This window comes from Moschus berezovskii, chromosome 22 (genome assembly GCF_049115385.1).
Source record: "Moschus berezovskii isolate FMDL1 chromosome 22, NW_MosBer_1.0, whole genome shotgun sequence".
NCBI lineage: Eukaryota > Metazoa > Chordata > Mammalia > Artiodactyla > Moschidae > Moschus > Moschus berezovskii.
The window spans coordinates 49576728-49600207 of record NC_142481.1 but is presented as its reverse complement, the minus strand read 5'-3'; the positions used below and the strand labels follow the sequence as shown (position 1 = coordinate 49600207).

General features: G+C 58.5%; 1 protein-coding gene across 1 annotated transcript; it reads left to right on the top strand.

Annotated features, from left to right (window-relative positions):
* Nucleotides 1–4552: 4552 nt before the first annotated feature.
* CDH15 (cadherin 15) lies at nt 4553–23410 on the top strand. Its single transcript, XM_055412930.2, has 14 exons — nt 4553–4677; nt 10728–10886; nt 11052–11207; nt 12054–12198; nt 17517–17677; nt 18384–18512; nt 18904–19089; nt 19986–20239; nt 20882–21024; nt 21185–21421; nt 21654–21893; nt 22084–22220; nt 22340–22507; nt 22791–23410. Exons 1-14 carry the CDS (start codon nt 4636–4638, stop codon nt 22989–22991), a joined length of 2358 nt encoding a protein of 785 aa, XP_055268905.2. The 5' UTR covers nt 4553–4635; the 3' UTR covers nt 22992–23410.
* Nucleotides 23411–23480: the final 70 nt, after the last annotated feature.

Genomic DNA, 23480 nt, shown 5'->3' with positions numbered 1-23480 from the left:
AGAGGAAGGATCCTTTTCCTCCTGCTCCAGTACCTGCTGGGACCCTCCATCCCTTGTGTCAGGGCTGCTGGGCAGAAAGGACCCTGGTCCCAGAAGCTGGGGGGTGGGGGTGGTGAGGGGTAATTTGAAACTCAGAGACAGCCCTGGGGATGGCTGGGACAGAGCCTGCTGCCCCAGGGCCTCTAGCCCAGTTCCCATTTTCTCAGGGCTATAAGGCCAGTGGGAGCTGCCAGTACCCCCAGCTTCTGCTCTGTCTTCTGTCTCTTTCCATCTGTTTGTCCAGCGTCTTCTGTGCACCCAAGACTTTAGATACAGTTTGAGAACGACCATTCAATGTGTGTTTGGGAACCATCACTGGGCTCCAGAATAGGCAAGTTCAGTTCAGTTGCTCAGTCGTGTCCGACTCTTTGCGACCCCATGAATCACAGCACGCCAGGCTTCCCTGTCCATCACCAACTCCTGGAGTTCACTCAAACTCATGTCCATCGAGTCGGTGATGCCATCCAGCCATCTCATTCTCTGTCGTCCCCGTCTCCTCCCACCCCCAATCCTTCCTAGCATCAGAGTCTTTCCAGTGAGTCGACTCGTCGCATGAGGTGGCCAAAGTATTGCAGTTTCAGCTTTAGCATCAGTCCTTCCAATGAACACCCAGGATTGATCTCCTTTAGAATGGACTGGTTGGATCTCCTTGCAGTCCAAGGGACTCTCAAGAGTCTTCTCCAGCACCACAGTTCAAAAGCATCAATTCTTCGGCGATCAACTTTCTTCACGGTCCAACTCTCACATCCATACATGACCACGGGAAAAACCATAGCCTTGACTAGATGGACCTTTGTTGGCAAAGTAATGTCTCTGCTTTTTAATGTGCTATCTAGGTTGGTCATAACTTTCCTTCCAAGGAGTAAGCGTCTTTTAATTTCTTGGCTGCAATCAGCATCTGCACAAACTACCACACAATTGCACTCATCTCACACGCTAGTAAAGTCATGCTCAAAATTCTCCAAGCCAGGCTTCAGCAATATGTGAACCATGAACTCCCAGATATTCAAGCAGGTTTTAGAAAAGGCAGAGGCACCAGAGATCAAATTGCCAACATCCGCTGGATCATGGAGAAAGCAAGAGAGTTCCAGAAAAACATCTATTTCTGCTTCATTGACTATGCCAAAGCCTTTGACTGTGTGGATCACAATAAACTGTGGAACATTCTGAAAGAGATGGGAATCCCAGACCACCTGACCTGCCTCTTGAGAAACCTGTATGCAGGTCAAGAAGCAACAGTTAGAGCTGGACATGAAACAACAGACTGGTTCCAAATAGGAAAAGGAGTACGTCAAGGTTGTATATTGTCACCCTGCTTATTTAACTTATATGGAGTGTACATCATGAGGAACGCTGGGCTGGAAGAAGCACAAGCTGGAATCAGGATTGCCGGGAGAAATATCAATAACCTCAGATATGCAGATGACACCACCCTTATGGCAGAAAGTGAAGAGGAACTCAAAAACCTCTTGATGAAAGTGAAAGAGGAGAGTGAAAAGGTTGGCTTGAAGCTCAACATTCAGAAAACGAAGATCATGGCATCTGGTCCCATCACTTCATGGGAAATAGATGGGGAAACAGTGGAAACAGTGTCAGAATAGGCAAAGCCCCCTCCAAAACTGGCCAGCGGACACTCATACCTGTGCCGTCTTGGCAGGCCCTGCCTGGCTGTGCTGTGGCCGCCAGGGGGCGCGCACAGCCTGGACGGGGTAGTGACACCCTGCGCACCCCAAGCTCCAGCCCACCCCGCTGTTCTCTCTGACCCTGGGCCCCATTGAAGGGACAGGAAGCCCTCTGCAGGGCCCCACTGTATCCTGGCCGTGGGGCCAGGCAGTGGTTCAGGACCCTCCCAGATCTGCCCCACTGTTTGCCTGGCTCCATTGAAGACCACCCTCCCCGCCCCCGCCCCCGACCCAGCAACACTCATGCTGCCTCACTATGTTGGGATCGGTTGGTGCCTGACTTCCAGGGAGGGCAGCCTTGTGAGAGCTGATGCCCCAGAGCCTGAAACTGCACAGTGGGAGGGTTGGGAGGGGGAGACAGGGAAGGAGGAAGAGAAGAGGGAGTGTCTGCCTCCACCCAGCCTCCAGACCAGGCTTGAACTTGGAAAGGGTGAGGGCCTTGCAGCCTGTTGCCTGGGCTCCTTCCCAGATCCCACCAGTATTGGCTGTGTCACCTTGGCCTCTGGGTCCTTGCCTGGTAAAATGGGCCCCAGAGGTGCCAGCCACTGTGGGATGAGATCACTCCTAGGGTGAGATCCTCCCTGCTCCCCCCAAGAGCAGCACTGCCCTTGACGGTTGTTACCAACAGCTGCCCCTGGGCACCTCCACCTGGACGACCGCAGGCACTCCGTTCATGTCCACGAGGAACCTGTCCCCACTCAGGTCAATGCCTGGTGTCCAGGTCACCTCCTTTCTGTCCAGTTCTCCTGAACCCCCAGGCATTCTCCCTCCCCTCTGTGTCCCCGTTCTGGACACAGAGCCTGAACCCTGGGTGGGTGGGTGGGCACCGCTCTGTGCAGCCCCAGGAGCTAGTCACCTGGCCATCTGTCCCCTTGCCACACGATCCTAGCTGACCCTCTCTTGCAGAATGGGCATGTGCACCATGGAGCCCTGGGCAGACTGGGCCGAGGGTGGGGGCATGAAGTTATCCCAGGGAGCCCAGCAAGCAAATGCCCACTGAACACCAGCCATGTGGCCCAGTTACACACCCGACTATATTGCCAGAAAGTTACTGTAAACTTGGCAGCTGAAACGACTTTATAACCTCACTGTTTTATTCTTTTATACATAATAATAATCCTTGTTACATTATCATTATGTTATTATTGATATAACTACATTAATTTTTTAAGTTATAGGAACTTCACTTCCCTTCTGAAAGCCTCAGTGCCTCTCTTTTATCAAGAGAAAGCTGCAAATCCCTAAACAGGTGGATGAACCTCCCCTGCTCAACACACCAGGAGGGAGCAGGAAAGGAGGTTTGACCCCCACCTCCCACACCCCCTACACCTACTCCCTCCCCCAAGGCTCCCCCTAGTGGAGTCTCTGCCTTCCACCCAGTTCACAGGTGCCCAAGCCCCACCAGAATCAGGGGAGACCACCCAGGGAAGGGGGTCCAGACCCCTTGGGGCTGGGTGAGGACACCCGCGCCTCAGGCCCTGCCCATTGACACAGGACCCCAGGGAGGGTCTGCTGGTGGTGAAGGGTTGAACCCTGGGGTTGGCAGCCTGGGGCCTGCAGAGTTGGGAACGGGAGGGGATGCCCAGAGGGTCAGTAGCCTTGAGTCCACTGGGAAAAAGGCCAACTAGCCCTGGCACCCTGGGGCGGACCAGTGCTGGATAGGCCCTCGAGGCTCAGACACAAGCAGTCAGCGGGGAGAACTTCCTGTGCAAGGCCCAGAGCTGGACTGGGCCCCAGGCTTCTGCATCTCTTGGGCTGCCCCCCCACCTACGACCAGGTCCAGCTCACCCTCCCCCTGGAGCCCCCATCCCCAGAGGTTGTTGAGGAGACAGATGGCGCAAAGCAGGGATGGACTAGCGAGAAGAGAGTGTTCCTAAGGGTAATCAGGGGACTTGGGCGCTCAGCGCCCCCCTTACCCTCTTCTACCTCACCTCTGGGGGCAGAAACCCAAAAGCATTCAGAGGGCTCCTCCTCCATCCGGGTTTGGGGTCCCTGACCTCAGAGGCAGGACGGTGGCCTCCAGGAACTATTCAGCATCAGGGCCTCAGAACCTGCAGATGGAAGGGACTCCCGCCCTCCACCCCCACCTTGGAGCCCTGAGTGCCAGGGATACAGTCACTGCCGGAGCCCCCGCCCCACCCTGGCAGCCTGGCCTCCTTCCAGGCAGGCTACGGGCACAGATGGTGCTGCACCTGCTCAATCTAGAGAGGAGGGCAGAGGCCCCATGCCTGCTTCTGCCGCGGAGACCAGCTCCCGCACAGGCACTCCTCACTCCCCTACTCGAGGTCCGCAGGGCACCCCCTACCTCCCTACCTCCTGTCCTCCCCTGGTTCTGAGCGACACACCAGGACGTAGGGGCTGGGAGGGAAAAGACAGCCTGCCTCTTCCACCCAGTAGTTTCCAACCGAGAAGAAAGGAAAGGAGGGAGCAGGCAAGGCTAGGCTCTCTTTGCTGTATGCGATCCCTAGGGGGCAGCAAGGGACAACCCGCCCTGAGGAGCTCCACCCACAGCGGGAACACTGAATGAACAAGGAAAATGTGATCGAGCCCTCAAGGCAGCAAGCGCCTTGCCTTGGGGCTAGAGACTGACGGCAGTCCGGGTAAAGACATGGCCAGTGCAAAGGCCCTGAGGCACGAGCACGAAGGTGCTCAGTATGAAGGAGAATGTTCGAAGCCTTTCTGACAGGCATCCTCTCCACCGCCTGACCCAGAGCCCAGCTTTCCGCTCCGCCCTGGACACGTGCTGTCACTCAGCCGCAGGCCCCGCCCAGGCCCCGCCCCGCCTCGCCCCCGCACACGTGCTGTCACTCCCTCGCCCGCCCGTACACTTGTGCTGTCACTCAGCCGGGTCCTGTCCCAGCAGAAGGCGCCGCTCCCGCCTCCCGACACTCTGCCCGCCGCCTGCTACCGGCTCATGGACGCCGCGCTCCTCCTCGCCCTCGGGCTGCTGGCCCAGGTAAGGCCGGGCGCCGCGCGGGGGTCGCTGGTCCCTGTGCTAAGCGCCGCGTCTCAGAGTGGGGCACCCCGGCCTCCGGCCTCCGGGACCACTGGCTCTGGACTCCCGTGGGCGCTGTGAGCTGAGGAGCCCGGGGTAGGTTCTGGGTGAGGCAGCCCTGTCCAGCGTGCTCTGTGCCCCTGGGGGAGAGTAGTGTAACTGCCCCCGGTGAACAGGACAGGGAGCCAAGTTCAGGGACCTCCAGGAGAGAGGACCCAGAAGGCTGCCCTCACTCTGGAGGTGCTGGCCTCAGCCCTAGGTCTGGGGGCATTCAGTCTTATGGGATGCATGGGGAGATGGGGCAGTAGGAGCAGGAAAGGCTGGAGGCCAGGTTTTGGCCATGTCGACCCCCCATGAGTTGGCCGCTGACCCGCCTCATTGGATGGAGCCCAAGGCCCCCTTGTGTCCGGTGGGGAGGGGCAGTTCTGCCCTCCAGAAACCCATTCTCCCTGGGGAGTCCCATGCCCATAGAGAGAGGTCCCAGCACACATAGCCGCTGCCTCCACACTTCCTGCCAGCCCCCCAACCCCCACGCCCTGAGTTCTCTGTAGCCTGGGAGCCAGCAGGTGGGGGAAAGCACAGAGCCCCCACTCCGCACATGGGCACCCCTCGATATGACCACATCCTCACACCCCTTAGCTGCTGGGCAGGCGCTGGGCTGGGCCCAGGAGTGCAGTGTGTGAGCCAGCACCACTGCTGAGGCCAGAAGGGACAGCCTCAGGCCTTTTAGACTGGACAGGTGATGATCACGGTGGCGATGAGCCACGCTTCAGACCCGTTGCTTGTTGTTACACATCCACACCCACCAGGGCATCCCCTCTCATCCCCACAGACCCTCCCACAGCTCCAGTGTGCCAGCTTGGGTTTCAGCCCCTGGCAGCTAAGTGCCTGTCATCTGGACCCTCCAGCGGCTGGCCCCTCAGGCCCCCAGCCCCACAGCTCCAGCCATCACCACACCTGCCTTTTGGCCCTTTCACTGACACCCCTGCCCACTGTAGACCATGCTCACCACTCCCCACTGTTGTGTCTAGCTAGCTCAGAGAGGCCATGATCACCCTCTGCCCAGCACAGCCCAGCTGCCCACGACCTGTGCCCCTCAACCCCCTGCTAGGAGCTCATTGGGTGCAATGGGCTCTCTGCTACTCCCAAGCCAGGCCCAGATGCCCCACATGCTCCAGAAGGCTCCACTTGCTCCAGAAATAGTGTTCCCAGAGACCCACTCCTTTGAGACTGAGGGTATCATCCTCTGACCAGGTCCCAGGGGAGGAGAGGAGAGCTCAGATTCCTCTCCCCTCCCCCAGGACTAGTGCAGAATGCACCCCCTCCCAGACAGCTGGGACTGCAAGGATTCTGGGGGGCGGGAGTGGAAGGTGGACCAGTTAGCAGGCCTGGCTGCTCATGTTCCTACACTCAGCCCAGCTCGGATCAGCACCCAAACGAGGGGAGCGTCCCCTGGACCGGCCCTCCCCATCCCAGTTCAGCTTTCAGACTTTTGTCCCTTCCTGACCAGCTACAGGGGTCCTGTGGCCGCTTCCTGGACACACCTTCTTTCCCCTCCGAGAGGCCCTGAGCAGGGCTGTCTGGGGTGGGTCCCTGGTGTGGGACCTGTTGACCAGATTCTGTGCAGGCACATTGCCAGCTTGGTGGGCTTGAAGGAGGCTCACATCCCCCCTGCCTGTGTCCCCTAAAGACTCAGCCAGGGGGCTTTGTGTGTGTCTTTTCAGAGCCGGCCTCTGTCAGTCCCTCCCCTGTGCCCATAGTGTGCCCAGTAGCTGGGTCCATACTGGGACCCCACCCTGGGATCCCGCCCCGCCTGGGATCTATCTAGTTCAGAACCAGCCCACACACTGCTGGAAGGGGCCCCCAGCTCCAGTGAGCTGCATGGTAGACCTTGCACTTGTGTGTGGGGACACTCCTCCAACATCACTTCTGAGCCTGGGTTCCTCAAATTCTAGGGACCCGGGGGAGGCCTGGAGCCTTGGGTCATGTGGGTGCGGTTTGCCTGGGCCAGAGAGAGGCCGAGGTACATTGTGGGCAAAACGTTCCCAGTCTGGTTTCCCCCGCAAGCTTCCCAGGCCTGAGCCCCTTCCCCCCACCTCCTCGGCTGGAATCCAGGCCACCCCGTTCCTGGACGGCATGGCAGGCATCAGGCATGCCAGGAATGGAGCCAGCTGTCCGCCTGGCCAAGAGGCCCTGTGGTTCTCCCTTGAGCCCCCCTCCAGCTGTTGCAGGCCTCAGCAGAGGGACAGGATGGTGAGGCAGAGGACAGCTGTTCCCCCCACCCCCACTGGGGCAAGCATCATGCTCCCCGCTGTCCCGCCCACCGTGCGAGGGCGGCACCTCGGCTTCCCTCCCTGCAGCCCCGCTAACTGTCACGCTGATGTGGGGCTGATCCCCTGGCCTGCTCTGGAGGAGACTGTGTGTCTGCTGTTGGGGCTGCCCTGTTCCAGGACTTTCCTGTTGCCAAGGGGTCTTCAGAGTTTGCAGAGCCCTCTGGAGCATGGCTGAGGTTTCCTCCCAGAGGCCACGTGACTTAGCAGAACCCCAGAACCCCTTCCCCTGTCTGTGGCGGCCTCTGATTGCACCGGGCAGGGAGATTGAAAACACCCTTCTGTCAGCCAAGATGCATGGGGGCTACCCTGCTCACCACTCACAGGGGCCCCTGGAGGCCACAGAGACAGGAGCTGAAGCAGGCTCTCCCTGCTGTCCCACTGGCTGCCCTGGTCACCAGCATCTCTACCCAGCATGGAAGAGTGTCCAACTCTTTTCCCCAGGCCCCTGGGAGACAGCCTACCTCGTAATTCTTTGTTCTGAACCCAAGAGTTGGTGAAGACAGCAAAGAGCTCTGTGGGCTGCCTCCAGGCCCCAAGGCAGGATGGACCCCAGCGGAGGTCAAGGGCAGCTGGCCGCCCCTCTGGGGCTCCGACACGTTTTTACTTCTGTACAGTTGATGGTAGGGATGGATCCACCAGGGACCCCAACACCACCCCACACCCAGAACCTCTGAGAGGTGGGGTGGAACCCAATCTGGGTCTCCCAGTCCTACCTCTCAGCCCTGTGCCTGCCTGATTCCCAGCTCAGTAGATCTGGGGTGAACTGGTGGAATCTGTCCGTATTGTTTACCAATCCTGGTTGGTTCTGGTGATAAGTCAAGCTGAAGTAGCCCAGCTGCACTGTGGCGGCCAGGTGGAGAAGGCACCCCACAGGTCCCAGGGGATGAGCGATCCTGAGCCAGAAAGACCCCACAAGGAGGTTTTGGCCTCGGGGCCTGGCCCTTGGTAGCCCGCAGCTAGACAGTGTCACCCACTCCAGCCCTTGGGGTGGGCAAGACCGTTCCTGCCCTTGTTGCCGGTTTGTGGGGTGCTCACCACACGGCTGGGCTCCATGAACTCCAAATGCAGCAGGGAGCTCTTTTACTCAGGAGCCTTGGGGTTGGGGGGCCCAACAGCAAGGCAGGGGGCCCGGCATCTCTAGGGGTTCCAGGTGTTGTCTTCAGCTCTTGGTTAAGGGTGGGGCTGAGGGTAAGCCTTGGGGAGCTGCAGGACACCCACTGGGGGAAGGGGGTCCCTGACACCCATTGCTTCTGTGTGGCACGGGGGCTTTTGTGAGCTTCTTCTGATCAATGTCCACAGTTCTGTCCACGTGGCTTTGTCCCAGCCCTGATGTCTTGTGATTCCTAGGCAGCTCCCAGGCCTTCACTGACCACCAGTGTCTCTGGAAAGGGGGTGTCGGGAGAACAAAGGACAAACAGACACATTCCCAGAGTGGGAAATGGGCTGCAGCCCAGCCCAGGCCCCACCCCTTGCAGCCTCTCATCTGGGTGAGGGGCCCCTGCCAAGGCTCCATGGCTTCTGCTGACCTTGTAACCTTGGGCTGGGGAGAGTCTGGTGGCCGGGACTCCCACAGCACACCCAGGCCCCTTGCCCTGTGACAAGTTGGTGGGCATCATGAGGTGTCGCCAAGGCCAGGGGTGGGGAGGGGTCAGCCAGAGGCTCGATGGGGGGCTGCAGGGGGGTAAGGACCAGTGCAGATGTAGACAGGGCAAAGTGTGTCCCTCAGGGTCCCTCCAAAAGCCTGAGGTCAAGAAGTACCTGCAGACTGTCCCCTACACCTGTCCAGCCCAGCCCTCCACCACACTGAGGTCAAGGCAGGGCCTCTGTGTCACTGGGCAGCTCAGAAACACTCCTCTTGACAGAGGTTCCAGCATTGGTGGTCCTAGGGCTCCCGGCTCTGCTGCTCCCTGACAGCCATCAAGAGGGGCAGGCAGGGTGGGGTGGGGGGGCAAAGGAGCTGTTGCTTTGAAATGCCCAGGAAACAGACGCCGTCCCCTGAGCCTGTGACAAAGGCCAGCAGGTCCTCACCTGGCGGGAGTGCCACGCTGGCCTGTGCTTGGTGAGAGGCCAGTGGCCGGGGAGCTTTGAAGCTTCGCAGCCATCTGTCAGGCCGCAGGGAGCTTGGGGGCCTGGTGAAACGCCTGGTTCTCTCTCCTAACTGAGTTTGCTACTTTCTGGACCACAGGCTCCTGGCACTTCAAGTGAGGGGGCAGGAAAGGGCTCTCAGAAGTGTGGAGGTGACCCGGGGCCCCTGGGGAGGCCAGCATTAGTCTGGGTGTCGCTGTGGTTCTGTAAGCGAAGTGTGCGAGGACCCAGCTGGACAGAACAGGGAGGCTGTGCTGGGGAGCAGGGCACAGGCCAGAGGTTGCCCAGAACAGCAGCCTCCTGGCTGAGGGGCTTCTCCTCCCCCTCAGTCCCCACCCCGAGACCACCCCGACTCACCAGTCACCTCGCCCTCCTTTCCTGAAGCCACCAGCCCAGTTGGGGGGCTCATAACAGCCATGAAAGGCACATTGCTCACATTATTCTATAGCCACGCCAAGCTGGGTCCCAGCAGTGCCCCGACTCCGCCCCACCTCGGGCCCTGACAGCCCTCATCCAAGTCCAGCCAGGCTCCGTGTCCCCCAAAACTGCACCAGCCTCAGCCTCACTCACCACTCGGGGAGCATGGAGGACCCCTAATACCTCTATGCTCAGCCGGCCACAGTGCCTGAACCCAGGCTCAGACCAGCCACTGCCCGATCAAGAAGCAGACACAGAAACCACATGCTTCAGCTAGGCCTCAGGAAGCTCTGGGTGTTAGCTAGGGCTGCTGTCAGCTCTGCTTCAACCCCTAGCCGGGTTCCTTCTCTGGGCCTCAGCTTCCTTGTCTGAGTGTGGCAGTGGGGTGAGCTCACGGTGGGTCTGGGAGCATTTTGGCAGGTGCTGTGTCTCCCACCAGGCTCCTTACTGGCGTGGTTCTGAGCCCAGAGCTCAGTAGGTGGCAACCAGGCAGGGCCTGGGAGGTGGGTGATGTGCCCACTCCTGCCCGTTGGGTAGACTTGGGGGAGCATGGCAGCCTTACACAGCAGCCCCACACGATGTCCTGCCTCCCCTGGCCTGATTCCTGGAGGAGGAGGCCTGTGCAGGGGGGACCCTGCACCCTCCCCAGTCTGGCACAGGAGGCTGTGGTGTGCACAGCTGCCCTGCGTGTGGGATGGGTGCCCCTGCCCCCACCTCTTTGGACAGAAGTGTTGGCCTGGTCAGTCTCGATCAACCTTCAAGAACTCAAACCATGGTGAGGCCTGGGATGGCCGTGTGTCACCCCCACTGTCCCCAGCCAGGAGCCCCACAGTCACCTCTGGCAGATCAGCTGTGTTGGGGGGAGACTGATCTCTTCCTGCCCCTCCACCCCGTTATCTGCACTATTTACCCACAAAGTAGGAGGAGGCGTGGGAGGGCTGCCCAGCTTGGCCCAGCTGTCTTTTCTGGACAACCCACCTCCCCCTTCCTCCCCAGGATCCTGGGAGCCAGGCCACCTTCTGTCCTCCTGAGTTCCCCATGCCACCCAGGTCCTAGCGCCATAGCCTCCCCTGGCCACACAGGGGAGGGCCTGGAGTCCAGGGAGGGGACGTTGGGCGCTGGCGGGGGAGCCCTGGGCACTGCTGTGCTGGTGACTGCCGTTCTCTTTTGTTGCAGAGCTTATGCCCATCAGCGGGGATATCCAGGCTGAGGCGGCCCCGCACCTTGTACCCCTGGCGCCGGGCACCCACGCTGGGCCGCGTGCGGAGAGCCTGGGTCATCCCTCCCATCAGTGTGTCCGAGAACCACAAGCGCCTCCCTTTCCCCCTGGTGCAGGTGAGGGGCCAAGTGGAGGGGGGCCCTCAGGGCGTGTGCTCTAGGAAGGAGAAACCCTGGGGCCACAGGCCGAGTGACCTCGTCCCAGTTGGGGGAGGGGCGGAGAACTAGGGGAGAGACTCCCTCCCCTGGGGGCACCTCCCCAGCCCGTTTCCTGGCCCGCAGATCAAGTCGGACAAGCAGCAGCTGGGAAGCGTCATCTACAGTATCCAGGGGCCCGGTGTGGACGAGGAGCCGCGAGGCGTCTTCTCCATAGACAAGTTCACAGGGAAGGTGTCCCTGAACGCGATGCTGGATCGGGAGAAGACCGACCGCTTCAGGGTGGGCCCCTCCCCGCCCCGCCCCGCCCCGCCCATTCCCGCCGGGGCCCCGCCAGATGCGCGTGAGCAGGCGGAGGGCTGCGTCCTGCCCGGGAGGACTGGGCAGCCGGCAGCAGGGTGGGCGTCAGCTTTCCCAGGTGTGGCGGGTTCTCCCCCCAGCCCGCTAAGTGTGGCGGGGACGGGACGCCATGGGGAATCCCACGGAATTGGCCACTCACAACGCAGCTGCCCCATAGTGACCGTCAGGATGTGGTGGGTGGCATGGGACCTGCCCCTTGGAGATCTTAGGATTGTGGAGCCTCAGAGGAAGGGCGTGGGGAGGGGAGTCAGGACTGGGTGAGCCAGTGGTGGAAGAGGGGAACCTGGAACTCACCTGAGTCTCCTTGAAACAGAGGATCAGCCCCCAAGCCTGGCCCAGGGAGGGAGCTTCAGACTTTGTTTTCATGTGCCCTGAATCGTCGCCAGACTTTGAGAGGCTAGTTCCCTTACACTGAGTCAGAGAGCGTATTTCCCTGGAAGTTGTATCAAGTCCATCCTCCAAAGGGACAGGAGGTGGCTTAATTTAAAGTTTCACGTGTGGAGAGGAAACTTCAAAAGCAGCCAAAACCGTTTACAGAAAAAGGGCCCGAGACCGGGAGCACTTAGGAAGCGCTCCAGCCACACTTAAGACTGTGACTTCCCGGAAAGTCCGCAGGCTTGGTGGCCGGCCGGCCTGCTGGGGGGACGCAGGCGCCCCCTGGTGGGGAAATCCCACCTGCAAAACCCGCTCTCACTGTCCCTGTCGCCCTCGTGGGAGCTACTGGAAATTGGGGGCCATAGCGCCAACCTTTGCTGTCTGCTTCACTAGCTCAGGGCCTTTGCTCTGGACCTGGGGGGGTCCACCCTGGAGGAGCCCACGGACCTGGAGATCGTGGTTGTGGACCAGAACGACAACCGGCCTGTCTTCAGGCAGGAGGTGTTCACTGGCCGGGTGCTGGAGGGTGCCGTCCCAGGTGAGCCGAGTGGGGTCCCAGTGGGGGAGGCAGCTTTGCCTTGGGCACTGGTGTGTCAGAAGTCCAGGGTTTCTGGTCAGCGAGAACTTGAGAGGTCCTTCAGAGAGTCTCCAGGATGGAGGGAATTTCCACCGGTCGACTAAAGTCACTTCCTGTTGCAATATAAATTTCAATGCCCCAGTCTTCCAAAATGCAGAGATGGCAAACCTCTGGTGTTTTCTGTTGCCCTCCCCTCCCGCTTCTACCCCCTTCCCTTCCTCTCCCTCCCACCCCTCCTTCCTCTTCCCCCCTTCTTCTAAATAGAGGTGAATTCACATAACGTGAAATTACACATTTCAAAGTGAACATTTAGTGGCGTTTACCACATTCACAGTGTTGTGCAACCAGCACCTCTGTTTTCCTTCCAAAACAGTCTCAGGCCCAAGAAGAGACCCCCTGCTCATTATCGTCACTGTCTTTGCTGCTTATTGATTCTACACTTTGATTTCGAACCCCCCACCCTCTACCGCTCATGAGCCCTCATAGGACAGACTCGCTGGCCTGATTCTGTTCCAAGGAAGACAGACATTGCAGACAGCAGTCTACGCCTGCCCCTCCCACCCTGGTCCCAGGGGCTCCAGTCTGATCCCCAGCCAATCGTGCTGCAGAGGTGGGAAGGCTCAGGGTCACCACCGAGGCATGCCCCTCCTTCGCCACATGCGTGTGTGTGTTTAATCTGACTGTGCCGGGTCTTAGCTGCAGCATACAGGGTCTTCAGTTTCTGCACTGAACTCTTACTTGTGGCATATGGGATCTAGTTCCCCAACCAGGGATTGAACCTGGGGCCCCTGCTTTGTGAGCCCAGAGTCTTAGCCACTGGACCACCAGAGAAGTCCCCACGGGTGTTTATTTCATCCCATTTTGTGCTTTTCAAGACAAAATGACAATGATTTTTTTTTTTACTTCTCATTCTGACATGGTTTCAGAATTTTGGGAAAGTTGCCCCAAATCCCTGTACAAGCTTCAGAGAGGTGCACTGTGTATCATGTTTGCCTCAACCACTGTTGCCTTGTTTTCCATCCTTCCTGTCTGGACGTGGTTACAGACGTGAGGCCTTCAGAGCACACACCTCAGTGACTTAGTGTCACCATCATCAGGAGGGTGACACTGACACAATAACATCTTGCCTACAGCCTCAGTGGGTGCATGGGGAAGGGCACAGCCCCCCATGTGGGCACCAGTGGCTGTGATGACCTCAGCCCCTCTTCCTGCTTCCATGGGGCACTCCTCCTGCTGTGCCAGGGAAGCCCCCGTGTGTACACCTCCCTGGGGGCCACTCACAGCCTGGACCCCCCAGGACATCAGGTCGCCTGTTCCCCACCGCCTGACATGCTCACACAGGGGTGATCTTGAGGATTCTCTCTTGTTCTGGTTGTGGGGCAAAACTGACACCCCCACCTGCTCATGCGCCCTTGTTGGGGACAGTTCCTGGGCCACTAGTCTTCACAACGCTGCCTTTTGTTTTGCAAACTTTTATTGTAGAAAAATGCATATAAGAAAATTTACCCTCATAACCATTTCTAAGTGGCTTTAAGTCCATTCACATAGCTGTGCAACTACCACCACCATAGAATTTTCTCATTTTCCAAACCAAAACTCTCTCTCCATTAAATACTAACTCTCCATTTCCCCCCTTCAGCCCCTGGCACCTACTGGCTACTTTTTCCTGCATGACTTGACTGTGTGTGGGTGAAATCACACAGCCTTTTCCGTCCTTGTCTGGCCTATTTCACTGAGTGTCACGTCCTTAAGGTTTGTCAGTGTGGTGCCCAGGTCAGCATTACCTTCCTTTTCAAACCTGAATAACACTCGCTGGATGTTTGTACCACATTTTGCTGATCTGCTTATTCTTCAGTGGACACTTGGGTTGCTTTCACTTTTTAGCTGTTGTGACTAGTGCCGTATTGGACATGGGTGTGCAAATATGTCTTTGAGACCCTGCTTTCAATTCCTTTGGGTCCGTACCCAGGTGGGATTTCTAGATCATCTAGCAGTTCTATTTTTAACTTTTTGAGGATCTTCCATAGTGTTCTCCATCATGGCTGCACCATTTTTCATTCCCACCAGCAGTGCAGGAGGGGCCCAGTTTCTGCACATTCCCTGCCGTTTTCCGTTTTGTTGTTGTGTTGTTAGCAGCCATCCTGATGGGTGTGAGGGGGTATCTTATCGTGGTTCTCATTTGCTTTTCCCCAGGGACTAGTCATGTTGAGCATTTGTTCATGTGTTTATTGACCATTTGTACATCTTCCTTGGAGAAAGTACTGTTCAGTCTTTTGCCCATTTTTGAATAGAGTTGTTTGGTTTTTTGTGTGGTTGAGTTTTACAGGTTCTCCACAAATCCTGGGTATCAGATCCCTTATCCCTTAACAGATAGATGATTTGAAAATGTTCTATAGATCTCTTGGGTTGTCTTCTTGCTCTGTCGATGGTGTCTTTTGATGCATATCTGATGCATCATGAAGTCCAGTTCATCTGTTTTTGTTGCTGTTGACTGTGCCTTTATTGTCGTAAATAAGAAATCATTGCCAAATCCAGCGTTGTAAAGTTTTTGCCCTATGTTTTCTTCTAGGAGTTTTATAGTTTTGGGTTGTACATTTAGACTTGATCCACTTTGAGTTGTTTCTTTTATGTGGTGTTAAATAATTCCAGGTCCAGCTCCATCCTTCTGCAGGGGGATATTCAGCTTTCACAGCACCATTTGCTGGGAGACAGCCTGCTCCCTGTTGAATGGTCCTGGCGTCCTGTGTAGACTCACCTGCCCAGGGGGTGAGGCTTATTCTTGGAGTCTCAGTTCTTTTCCATTGGTCTGTGTGTCTGTCTTGAGGGCAGATGTGTCTGTCTTGAGGGCAGATGCACACGGATTACTGTACCTGTGGAGAAAGCTTTGAAATCAGAAAGTGTGCCTCTTAACTTTGTTCTTTTTTCAAGACTGTTTTGGCTGCTCAGGGTCCCTTTAGATTAGACAGGAAGTTTAGAATGATTTTTTTTTTTTTTAATGTGAAGGAAACATCCTTGGGATTTTGAGAGGGCTTGCACTGAACCTGTAGGTCACTCTGGGTGGTACTGACAACTTGGCAGCAAGTCTTCCAACCCATGATCATGGGCTGTGTGTCCATTTATTTATGTTTTCTCCAATTTCTCTCACTGACGTTTTCTAGTTTTCATTGTGAAAAGTCTTTCACCTCGTTGGTCACAGCACTGACATCGTGAGGCATGTAGGCAGTCACTGTGAACCTTGTCTCTGAATGGGGCTATGTGACTGGACCCCCTCAGGAGACACACAGGTCCTGTTCCTGGAGATGCCCAACTGGCCTGTAGTTAGGAGCGTGTCCACCAGGCATCTCCGCTGTGATTGTTGTACTTTTCTCTTCGTGGAGATCCTTTAAGACAGTGCAGTTGTCCCCTCACAGTGACGCAGCAGCTTTGGTGTCCCTGAGGCTCCTGCCTGCTAGGTATTAACTGTACTGATGGTTGGGAAGTGACGGGGTTCTAGTTCCATCTTGTCCTCTTTGTCATCACTTGGCTTTCTATTATGTGATAGAACTTTCAGTCCTCCCTTTATGAATGTATGTGTTTATGTGTCACCCACCAAGGTGCTTGGCCTCCTTAATCAATATAAGTTATTTAAGGGCCAGGCAAGAAATTCAGGCAAGGCTTTATTGAGGCTCCTGCAGCCTCAGGAAGGGGGGCAAATACAAGTAACAGGTTTCCTTGCTCACTCCCCAAGTGGGAGCAAGCTTGTTCCTTGTATGGGGTGAGGAGAGGGGTATCCAGATTCAGGGGCCAGGCGGGAGGTTGTGGCTTAAATGGTTTGCCCACCCCTTAATGGGTGTTGAGTGCAGGGGGTGTGTACAGTACCCTGCTTTTGCTTCCAACCCCGTTTTTGCTTTTCAGAAGTGGTAGTTGGGGTTTTTTGTGTTTTGTTTTTTATCTTGTTCGTAATTTGACCCACTGCACATGCACACAGGCATGGAGCTACTTTCAGTCCCTTATAGTTTCTATTTGTTGATCGAGGAGAAGTCTGTCCGGATGCAAGCACTGCAGCCCTGGGTCCCAGGTCCCAGCCCATCTCATATGTACTATGTTTTTATGTGTCATTCTGCCTCTATGGAGTCTCACTTCATTCAATGAGTTATAATTCTTTGCACCATTATTTTGAAGCTGAAAGCTTTGCTGATCAGAAACTCATCAAAGCAGCCCAGGCCCTCTCAGCAGCCAGACCTGCTCATGTATGTAGAGTCCAGAGTGTGTGTGCTTGTATGTGTGTTTGTGCATATATGTGTGCTCACTCACAGCCATGTTTGTATGTGTTTCTACCTTCATCACAAGTCACGAGTCCTCTCTGGCTCTTCCACTTCCAATCCAGCCCTGCGGGATCCCTTCTGGGTCCCCTTCTCTGACGGTGAGAAGCTGGACTCCTTTTGCAAGTTTGCTCACTTGCTCGGTTGTAGAGAGCATGGCAGGTGCTTTAGGAAGCATTCACCTGCACCCCAGTGCCTTTTCTAAGCATTATTTTTGGCTTCAGCCTGGGGCCCAACATTGTACCATGAGTTGCCTGATTGGTAGCCCCCCCACCTCTAAAGTTAGGCCAGTGGTTCAGTCATTACTGCTCATCAGACACCAGCGTGACTCTCAGATGGCTCGACAGGGCCCAGGAGGGTCTGCGGTGAGCCCAGTCACAGGTTGGGAGACAGCTCCCCAGATGGCCCACGGCCAGCCCACCTCACTGGGTTCACTTAGTACACTTGAGCTGGGGTGAGGGATCAGGTCTGAATCGCTGCAGAGGAAAAGCAAGGTGGGCACAGGTGCTGAGATGTCTCCAGGGCCTGGTGGACCCCCTCCTGAGATTGGGAACACAGGTGGACACAGGTGCCGAGTGCCTGGGGGGCCCACGTGCCCCTCTGTCCCGAGATGTGGAGCCATGTTTGCCCCAGAGTGCAGTACAACCTGGGCACTGCTTCACTCTGCAGGTGGTGCTGAGGTCAGGGCCTGCTCAGCGGCGGGTGCATCGGCTACCTTCCCAGGGGCTGGTTCCCAGTGAGCTTGCCTGGTCCATCTTGGGATCCTATGGGAGACAGGCGTCAGCTGTGTTCACTGGACACTCCGCCTCCTCCCCCACAAGCAGCATAAGCCAGGATGCTGGGATGTTTGTGTGTGCACAGGCTGACCGAGGGCCTGGAACTGGCACAGTTGCATGCCGCAGGGGAGCAGGCGACGCACCCTGGAGCTGGAGGTTTGCACCCCTGGGCATCACCCCTGCACGTCCCTGCCCTTCACAGGCACCTACGTGACCAGGGCTGAAGCCACGGATGCGGATGATCCAGAGACAGACAATGCGGCGCTGCGGTACTCCATCCTGGAGCAGGGTGGCCCCCAGCTCTTCAGCATCGACCCGCTCACGGGGGAGATCCGCACGGTGCAAGTGGGCTTGGACCGCGAGGTGAGGCCACACCACTGTGCCTCAACAACTGGACAGGGCAGTCTGGACTAGGGGCCTGATTGATGCAGACACTCCTGGTCGACCTGGGCTCCTGCAGACCTGCCCCGTGGGTGGTTGTGCCGTTGGATGCAGAGATAGCGTGAGGGGCCCTCAGCTTGTTTTCTGTTCAAAAATCTCCCTCACCCCATTGCCTGCAAAGCAGTCAGGCTCTCTAGCCTAGGTTAGGCCCACCAAAGGAGCCCCTCACCTCTTGGGCCCCACAGTGTCTGCTCATTCTCTGTGGGATCCCTGTAGCCCCTCACTGCCAGGTTTCTGTGTGGCATTGGCACCTCCAGGAAATCCTCCCTGGTTTCCCCAGGGCCAATCACTACGTTAGTTAATCTCTGTCCCCTCTCTTGGCTGTTGCTCCTGTCTCTCCAGGGCAGAGACCTGCCCCCCACATGCAGCAGATGGCCCCTAAAGCAGTTATCTGATTCGGCAGTTGACCTCTTGCCTACACACAGGCTGGGGCAGAGTCTGGGGTCAACAGTGGTGCTGTCCAACCCTGAGAGGACAGGCAACCTCTTTTACTCCAGAGCTTGGGAGCAGGACAGGAGCTGGAGCCTCCTGGAGTCTGTCTGCCCTTCCCCCAAGGCCCTAAGGTGGCCAACCAGCCTTGCCCTGCGCTCCACCTGGGTCTCCTGACCCCCTGTCACTGTGCCCCCAGGTGGTCGCCGTGTACAATCTGACCTTGCAGGTGGCGGACATGTCTGGAGAAGGCCTTACTGCCACTGCCTCGGCCATCATCATGCTGGAGGACATCAATGACAACGCCCCTGAGTTCACCAGGGACCAGGTGCCACCTCCACCTGCTGTTGCCCGGGGCTGCCCTCCCTCCATCCTGGTTGTCGGAGGATGGGGAGGCTGGGTGCTCAGAGGAGGCACCCTGCGTGGGTTGTGCAGGACCCCCGGCTAGAGGCCAGAATGGGTCCTGTGAGCATGTCAGGAGCTGGAAGGCCCTGGAGGGAAGCCACCGAGACCCTGGGTTAGGATGTGTCCCCAGTTCCTCCTGGGTGGGAGGGGGGGCAGCCCTGCCCCCCAGGGAAGATGCGCCCAGAGCATGGCTGAGCCTGAAGGGGGCTCCCTGGGTCCTGGACTCCCCGAATGTAGGCAGCAGGATGGTGAGCCCTCAGGGGACCATTACCCACCGCTATCTGCCAGTGAATAATGGGGCTGGGTTCCCACAGTTCTTCATGGAGGCCACAGAGGCTGTCAGCGGAGTAGACGTGGGGCGGCTTGAGGTGGAGGACCGGGACCTGCCCGGCTCCCCCAACTGGGCAGCCCGGTTCACCATCCTGGAGGGCGACCCCGACGGGCAGTTCACCATCCGCACCGACCCCAGGACCAACGAGGGTGTGCTGTCCGTGGTGAAGGTGAGCTGAGGAGGTCACCTCTCCTCACACTCTGGAAGCCTGTTTGGACCCTCTGTGCATCCTAAGAAGGGAGCCGAGGGGACTGGGAATGCGGACTGTGGGCTGGGGCCACGCTGACCACAGAGGGCCAGGGCTGGAAGGAGTGGACAACCCCCAAACCCATGTGTTATTTCTGGTATTTTGCCTCTTAATGCAAGTAATCAATGTGCACAAGTACAGACCTCATGTGTCAGCCAACCAGAGACAAAACCAGCAGGAGATACGTGTGCACACATGCACGTACACACCCATGCCTACACACATCTGCAGAGAGACACAGATGTAGCTATCAATATATGAAGAGCTTTATTGCAAGAGACTGACTTGAGCTGGCCAGCCAGGTTGTTGTGAGGGCAGCTGATGAGTCCAGAATCTGCAGGGCTGCGAGAAGCTGCAGATTCAGGAGCTGAGGCTGTGTTGGAGGCAGGATCCCACCTTCCCAGGAGAAACCTCAGGTTTGCTCTCAGAGACTTACCCACACATGAGACCCACCCAGGTTTTCCAGGATCATCTTCTTTATTTACAGTCAGCTGGTCGTACAGGTCAGTTCAACCACATCCATCAGACACCTTCTTAGCAATAAGACCTGGGTCACTATCTGCTTGAGTCACTGAAGAGGAAGCCTGGCCAGGGGATGGAAACTGACCTCATAACACCTGACAGGCATTTGAGTGTTGAGAGTATTTTCCTGTTATCCTCTCTGCATAGTTTTTATCTTTACAAAGCTACAAAGAAGAAGGAAAGAAGGAGCTCTGAGGACAGACCAGGAGAGGCCTCGCCGGCCTATAGCTGCCTCTGGGTGCCCTGAATGTGGGATCCAGAGTCCTGACGGACTGCCACCATGCTTCCCCCTACAGCCCCTGGATTATGAGAGTCGGGAGCGGTATGACCTCAAAGTGGCCGTGCAGAATGAGGCCCCCCTGCAGGCAGCTGCCCCCAGGGCTGAGCGGGGCCAGGCCAGGGTCAGTGTGCAGGTGCGGGATGTCAACGAGGCACCTGTGTTCCAGGAGAACCCGCTGCGGACCAGCTTAGCTGAGGGGGCTGCCCCAGGAACACCTGTGGCCACCTTCTCTGCCGAGGACCCTGACACACAACAGCCGCAGAGGCTCAGGTAAGGGCCTGCCCCTCTGCCTGCCAGCCAGGGCAGGAGCACAGCTAAGGGTATGCAGCCCTGTGTCCTGAGGATTCTCTTCCTGTGAGAGACCCAGTCAGAGGGCGGAGGGCTTCTCTGTGTGGTCACTGAGGGCTCAGGGGCTCTCAAGGGCCTGTGTGCTTGTTCACACAACCTCATCCTGTAGGCAGGGCTGGGCTCCAGATGGCACACACCTACATGGCCAGTCTGTGTTGGCCAGCCTCTGGGTGTCTGGCCCTGTCCATTCCAGGGCCCCCTTGCCCCCGGGGGCTGGCTGTCACTGTGTTGAATCTCACCCCCTGCCCTGGCCCTGTTTTTCTGTGTCTTGGCTCCATTGTGCCCACCTCTGTGTTGGCTGTCACCTGTGGCCACGGGGCCCTGGGCAGCTCCCCTGCCCTCCCCAAGCCTCAGTTTCTTCGTCTGTTGATTGGGATGGAAAACACCAGCTTAAGGCTGTGGGAAGACTATCCTTAAAGGGGGCATGTGTGTGTGAGAGAGTGTGTGTGGTGTGTGTGTAAATGTGTGTATGAGTGTGCTCCCATCTACATATGACCACACACTTCTGGGAGTCCTGCTCAGGCTCAGGGCCATTCTACACCCTCCTCCCATCCTCGCCAACAGCTACTCCAAGGACTATGACCCCGAGGACTGGCTGCAGGTGGATGGGGCCACCGGCCAAGTCCAGACCCAGCGAGTGCTCAGCCCTGCATCCCCCTTCCTCAAGGATGGCTGGTACAGGGCCATCATCCTGGCCCGAGATGATGGTGAGTGGGGAGCCCAGCCTGGTTCCTGGGCTCCCTAAACCAAGCTGAGGCCCCTGCTGCTGCCCAAGGGCCGAGAACCGGGCGCTCCACTCAGCAGACTTACAGGATGGGTGGGGGGTCCGCAGGGGCCAGGGTCCAACTAGGCCTCTTCCGCCTGCAGCCTCCCCACCCAGCACGGCCACTGGGACCCTGTCCATTGAGATCCTGGAGGTCAACGACCATGCCCCTGAGCTGTCCCCGCCGTGGGGCAGCCTGTGCAGCACACCGGACCAGGGTTCTGGCCTTCTCTTGGGGGCCACAGATGAGGACCTGCCCCCCCACGGGGCTCCCTTCCACTTCCAGCTGAGCCCCAGTGTCCCAGAGCTGGCCCGGAACTGGAGCCTCAGCCAGGTTAATGGTGAGCCCCCCACATACACCCCTGGGGTTCAGAGCCTGGGGGAGGTTCCCGCTGGTGCCACATCAGTGCACCCTCAGGCCCAGCAGGGATTGGTTATCAGACGCAGAGGACGGATGGGGAAACCGAGGCCTAGCATACCAGGAGCGCCGCCCAGTCGGCTACTGCCCAGTGCACAGGCACGGAGGGGTACGGCCGCCCCCGGCCCCTCCTTGACCGCAGGCGCACTCCGCAGTGAGCCACGCGCGCCTGCGGCCGAGGCTCCGGGTCCCGGAGGGGTTGCACCGCCTCAGCCTGCTGCTCCAGGACTCCGGACAGCCGCCCCAGCAGCGCGAGCAGCCCCTGAACGTGACCGTGTGCCGCTGCGGCCAGGACGGCGCCTGCCTGCCGGGAGCCGCTGCACTGCGAGCGGGTGGCGCGGGCATCAGCCTGGGTGCCCTGGTCATCATGCTAGCCAGCATCATCCTGCTGCTCTGTGAGTGCCGGCGCCCGCAGGCCCTTGCCCTTGGACCCCAGCCTCTTGCCTGCCCCACCCGCCCTCAAGCCCCGCCTCCTGGCAGCCCCACCCGCCCTCAAGCCCCGCCCCTGCGCTCCCCTCGGCCCCGCCCTTCACCCCCGCGCTCCACCCCCACCCGACCCCGACCTCCGCCCCGACCCCCACCCAGTGCTCGCCCTGCTGGTGGCCCTCCTGGCTCGGTTCCGGCAGCAGTCCTGGGACAAGAGGCTTCTGCACGGACTGCAGGACGACCTCCGGGACAACATACTTAACTACGACGAGCAGGGGGGCGGGGAGGAGGACCAGGTGAGGGGGCCGGGGCGGCTTAACAAGTGCCGCGGGTAGGGCCAGGGGCCCCAGCTGGCCCACAGCCTCCCGACCCGCGACGGTTGCGGCTGACCCGAACGCGCACCGTCCGCCCTCAGGACGCCTACGACATGGACCAGCTGCGCCACCCAGCAGAACTGGCGGCCCTCGGCGCCCCCTCGGGACGGCCGCCGCTGCGCAGAGACGCCCCGTTCAGCCGAGCGCGCCCCCAGGTGACCCGCGCTCTGCCCACCAGCCCCGCAGACATCGCTGACTTCATCAACGACGTAGGTTCCCCCGGGGCGCCCCGTACCCCCTCCTCCGAAGCGTGAGGCATCGCTCTGCAGCGGGACAGGGAGGTGGTCTACAGACTAAGGAAAGAGAACCGCCCAGAGGAAGCCTTGCCTCTAACCACCTTCTGGAGCAGGGGCAGCGCAGGGCTCAGAGCTGCTCCAAGTACCCTCGGCCTCCACTGCCCCCTCCCCTTCCCGGTTCCAGGCCTCGCCCCAGCTGGTGGTGGAGGTCACCGAGCCAGCATGTGCTGGTCCTGAGACCCCGGCCTCTCCACAGGGTTTGGAGGCTGCGGACAGTGACCCCAGCGTCCCACCCTACGACACGGCTCTCATCTATGACTACGAGGGGGACGGCTCCGTGGCGGGGACACTGAGCTCCATCCTGTCCAGCCTGGACGATGAGGACCAGGACTACAGCTGCCTCCGGGAATGGGGCCCCCGCTTCTCCCGCCTGGCTGACTTGTATGGGCCCCCATGAGGGTGCCAGAGAAGGGCTTTCTGATGCGAACCTGAACAGTCCTGTGGAGGGCACAGCCTCCTGGACACAGAGGGCAGACCTCAGGGGCCAGAGCAGACACGCCTAACTGGGCTGTGTGCCTGCGAATTCCAGCGGACCTCCATCAAGGTGGAAGACGGCTTTGGGCCCCACCCTGGCTCCTTGGTTAGTCTGATTTCCCCCAGGGGAGGTCAAGGCTCAGAGCTGGAGTGGAGCAGCCAGAAGGAGGCACGCTTTCTGCCCCCGTCAGTCGCCTACCATGGGGTCAGGCCCCATTCCCAGCTGTGCCTCCCACCCACGCTGACCTTATCTCTGTGTGAAAGGACGCAGCTCTAGGGCAAATGTGAATTAAAAGTGCGCTCCTCTCTTCCTTACACTGTTGGCCTCACCCTCCTCAGTTTTACCAGAGCTGCGGCAGCTGGCTGGCCCCCGGCTGATCCTGGGGTGGGGGGCTGTGGGAGGGGCTGTGGT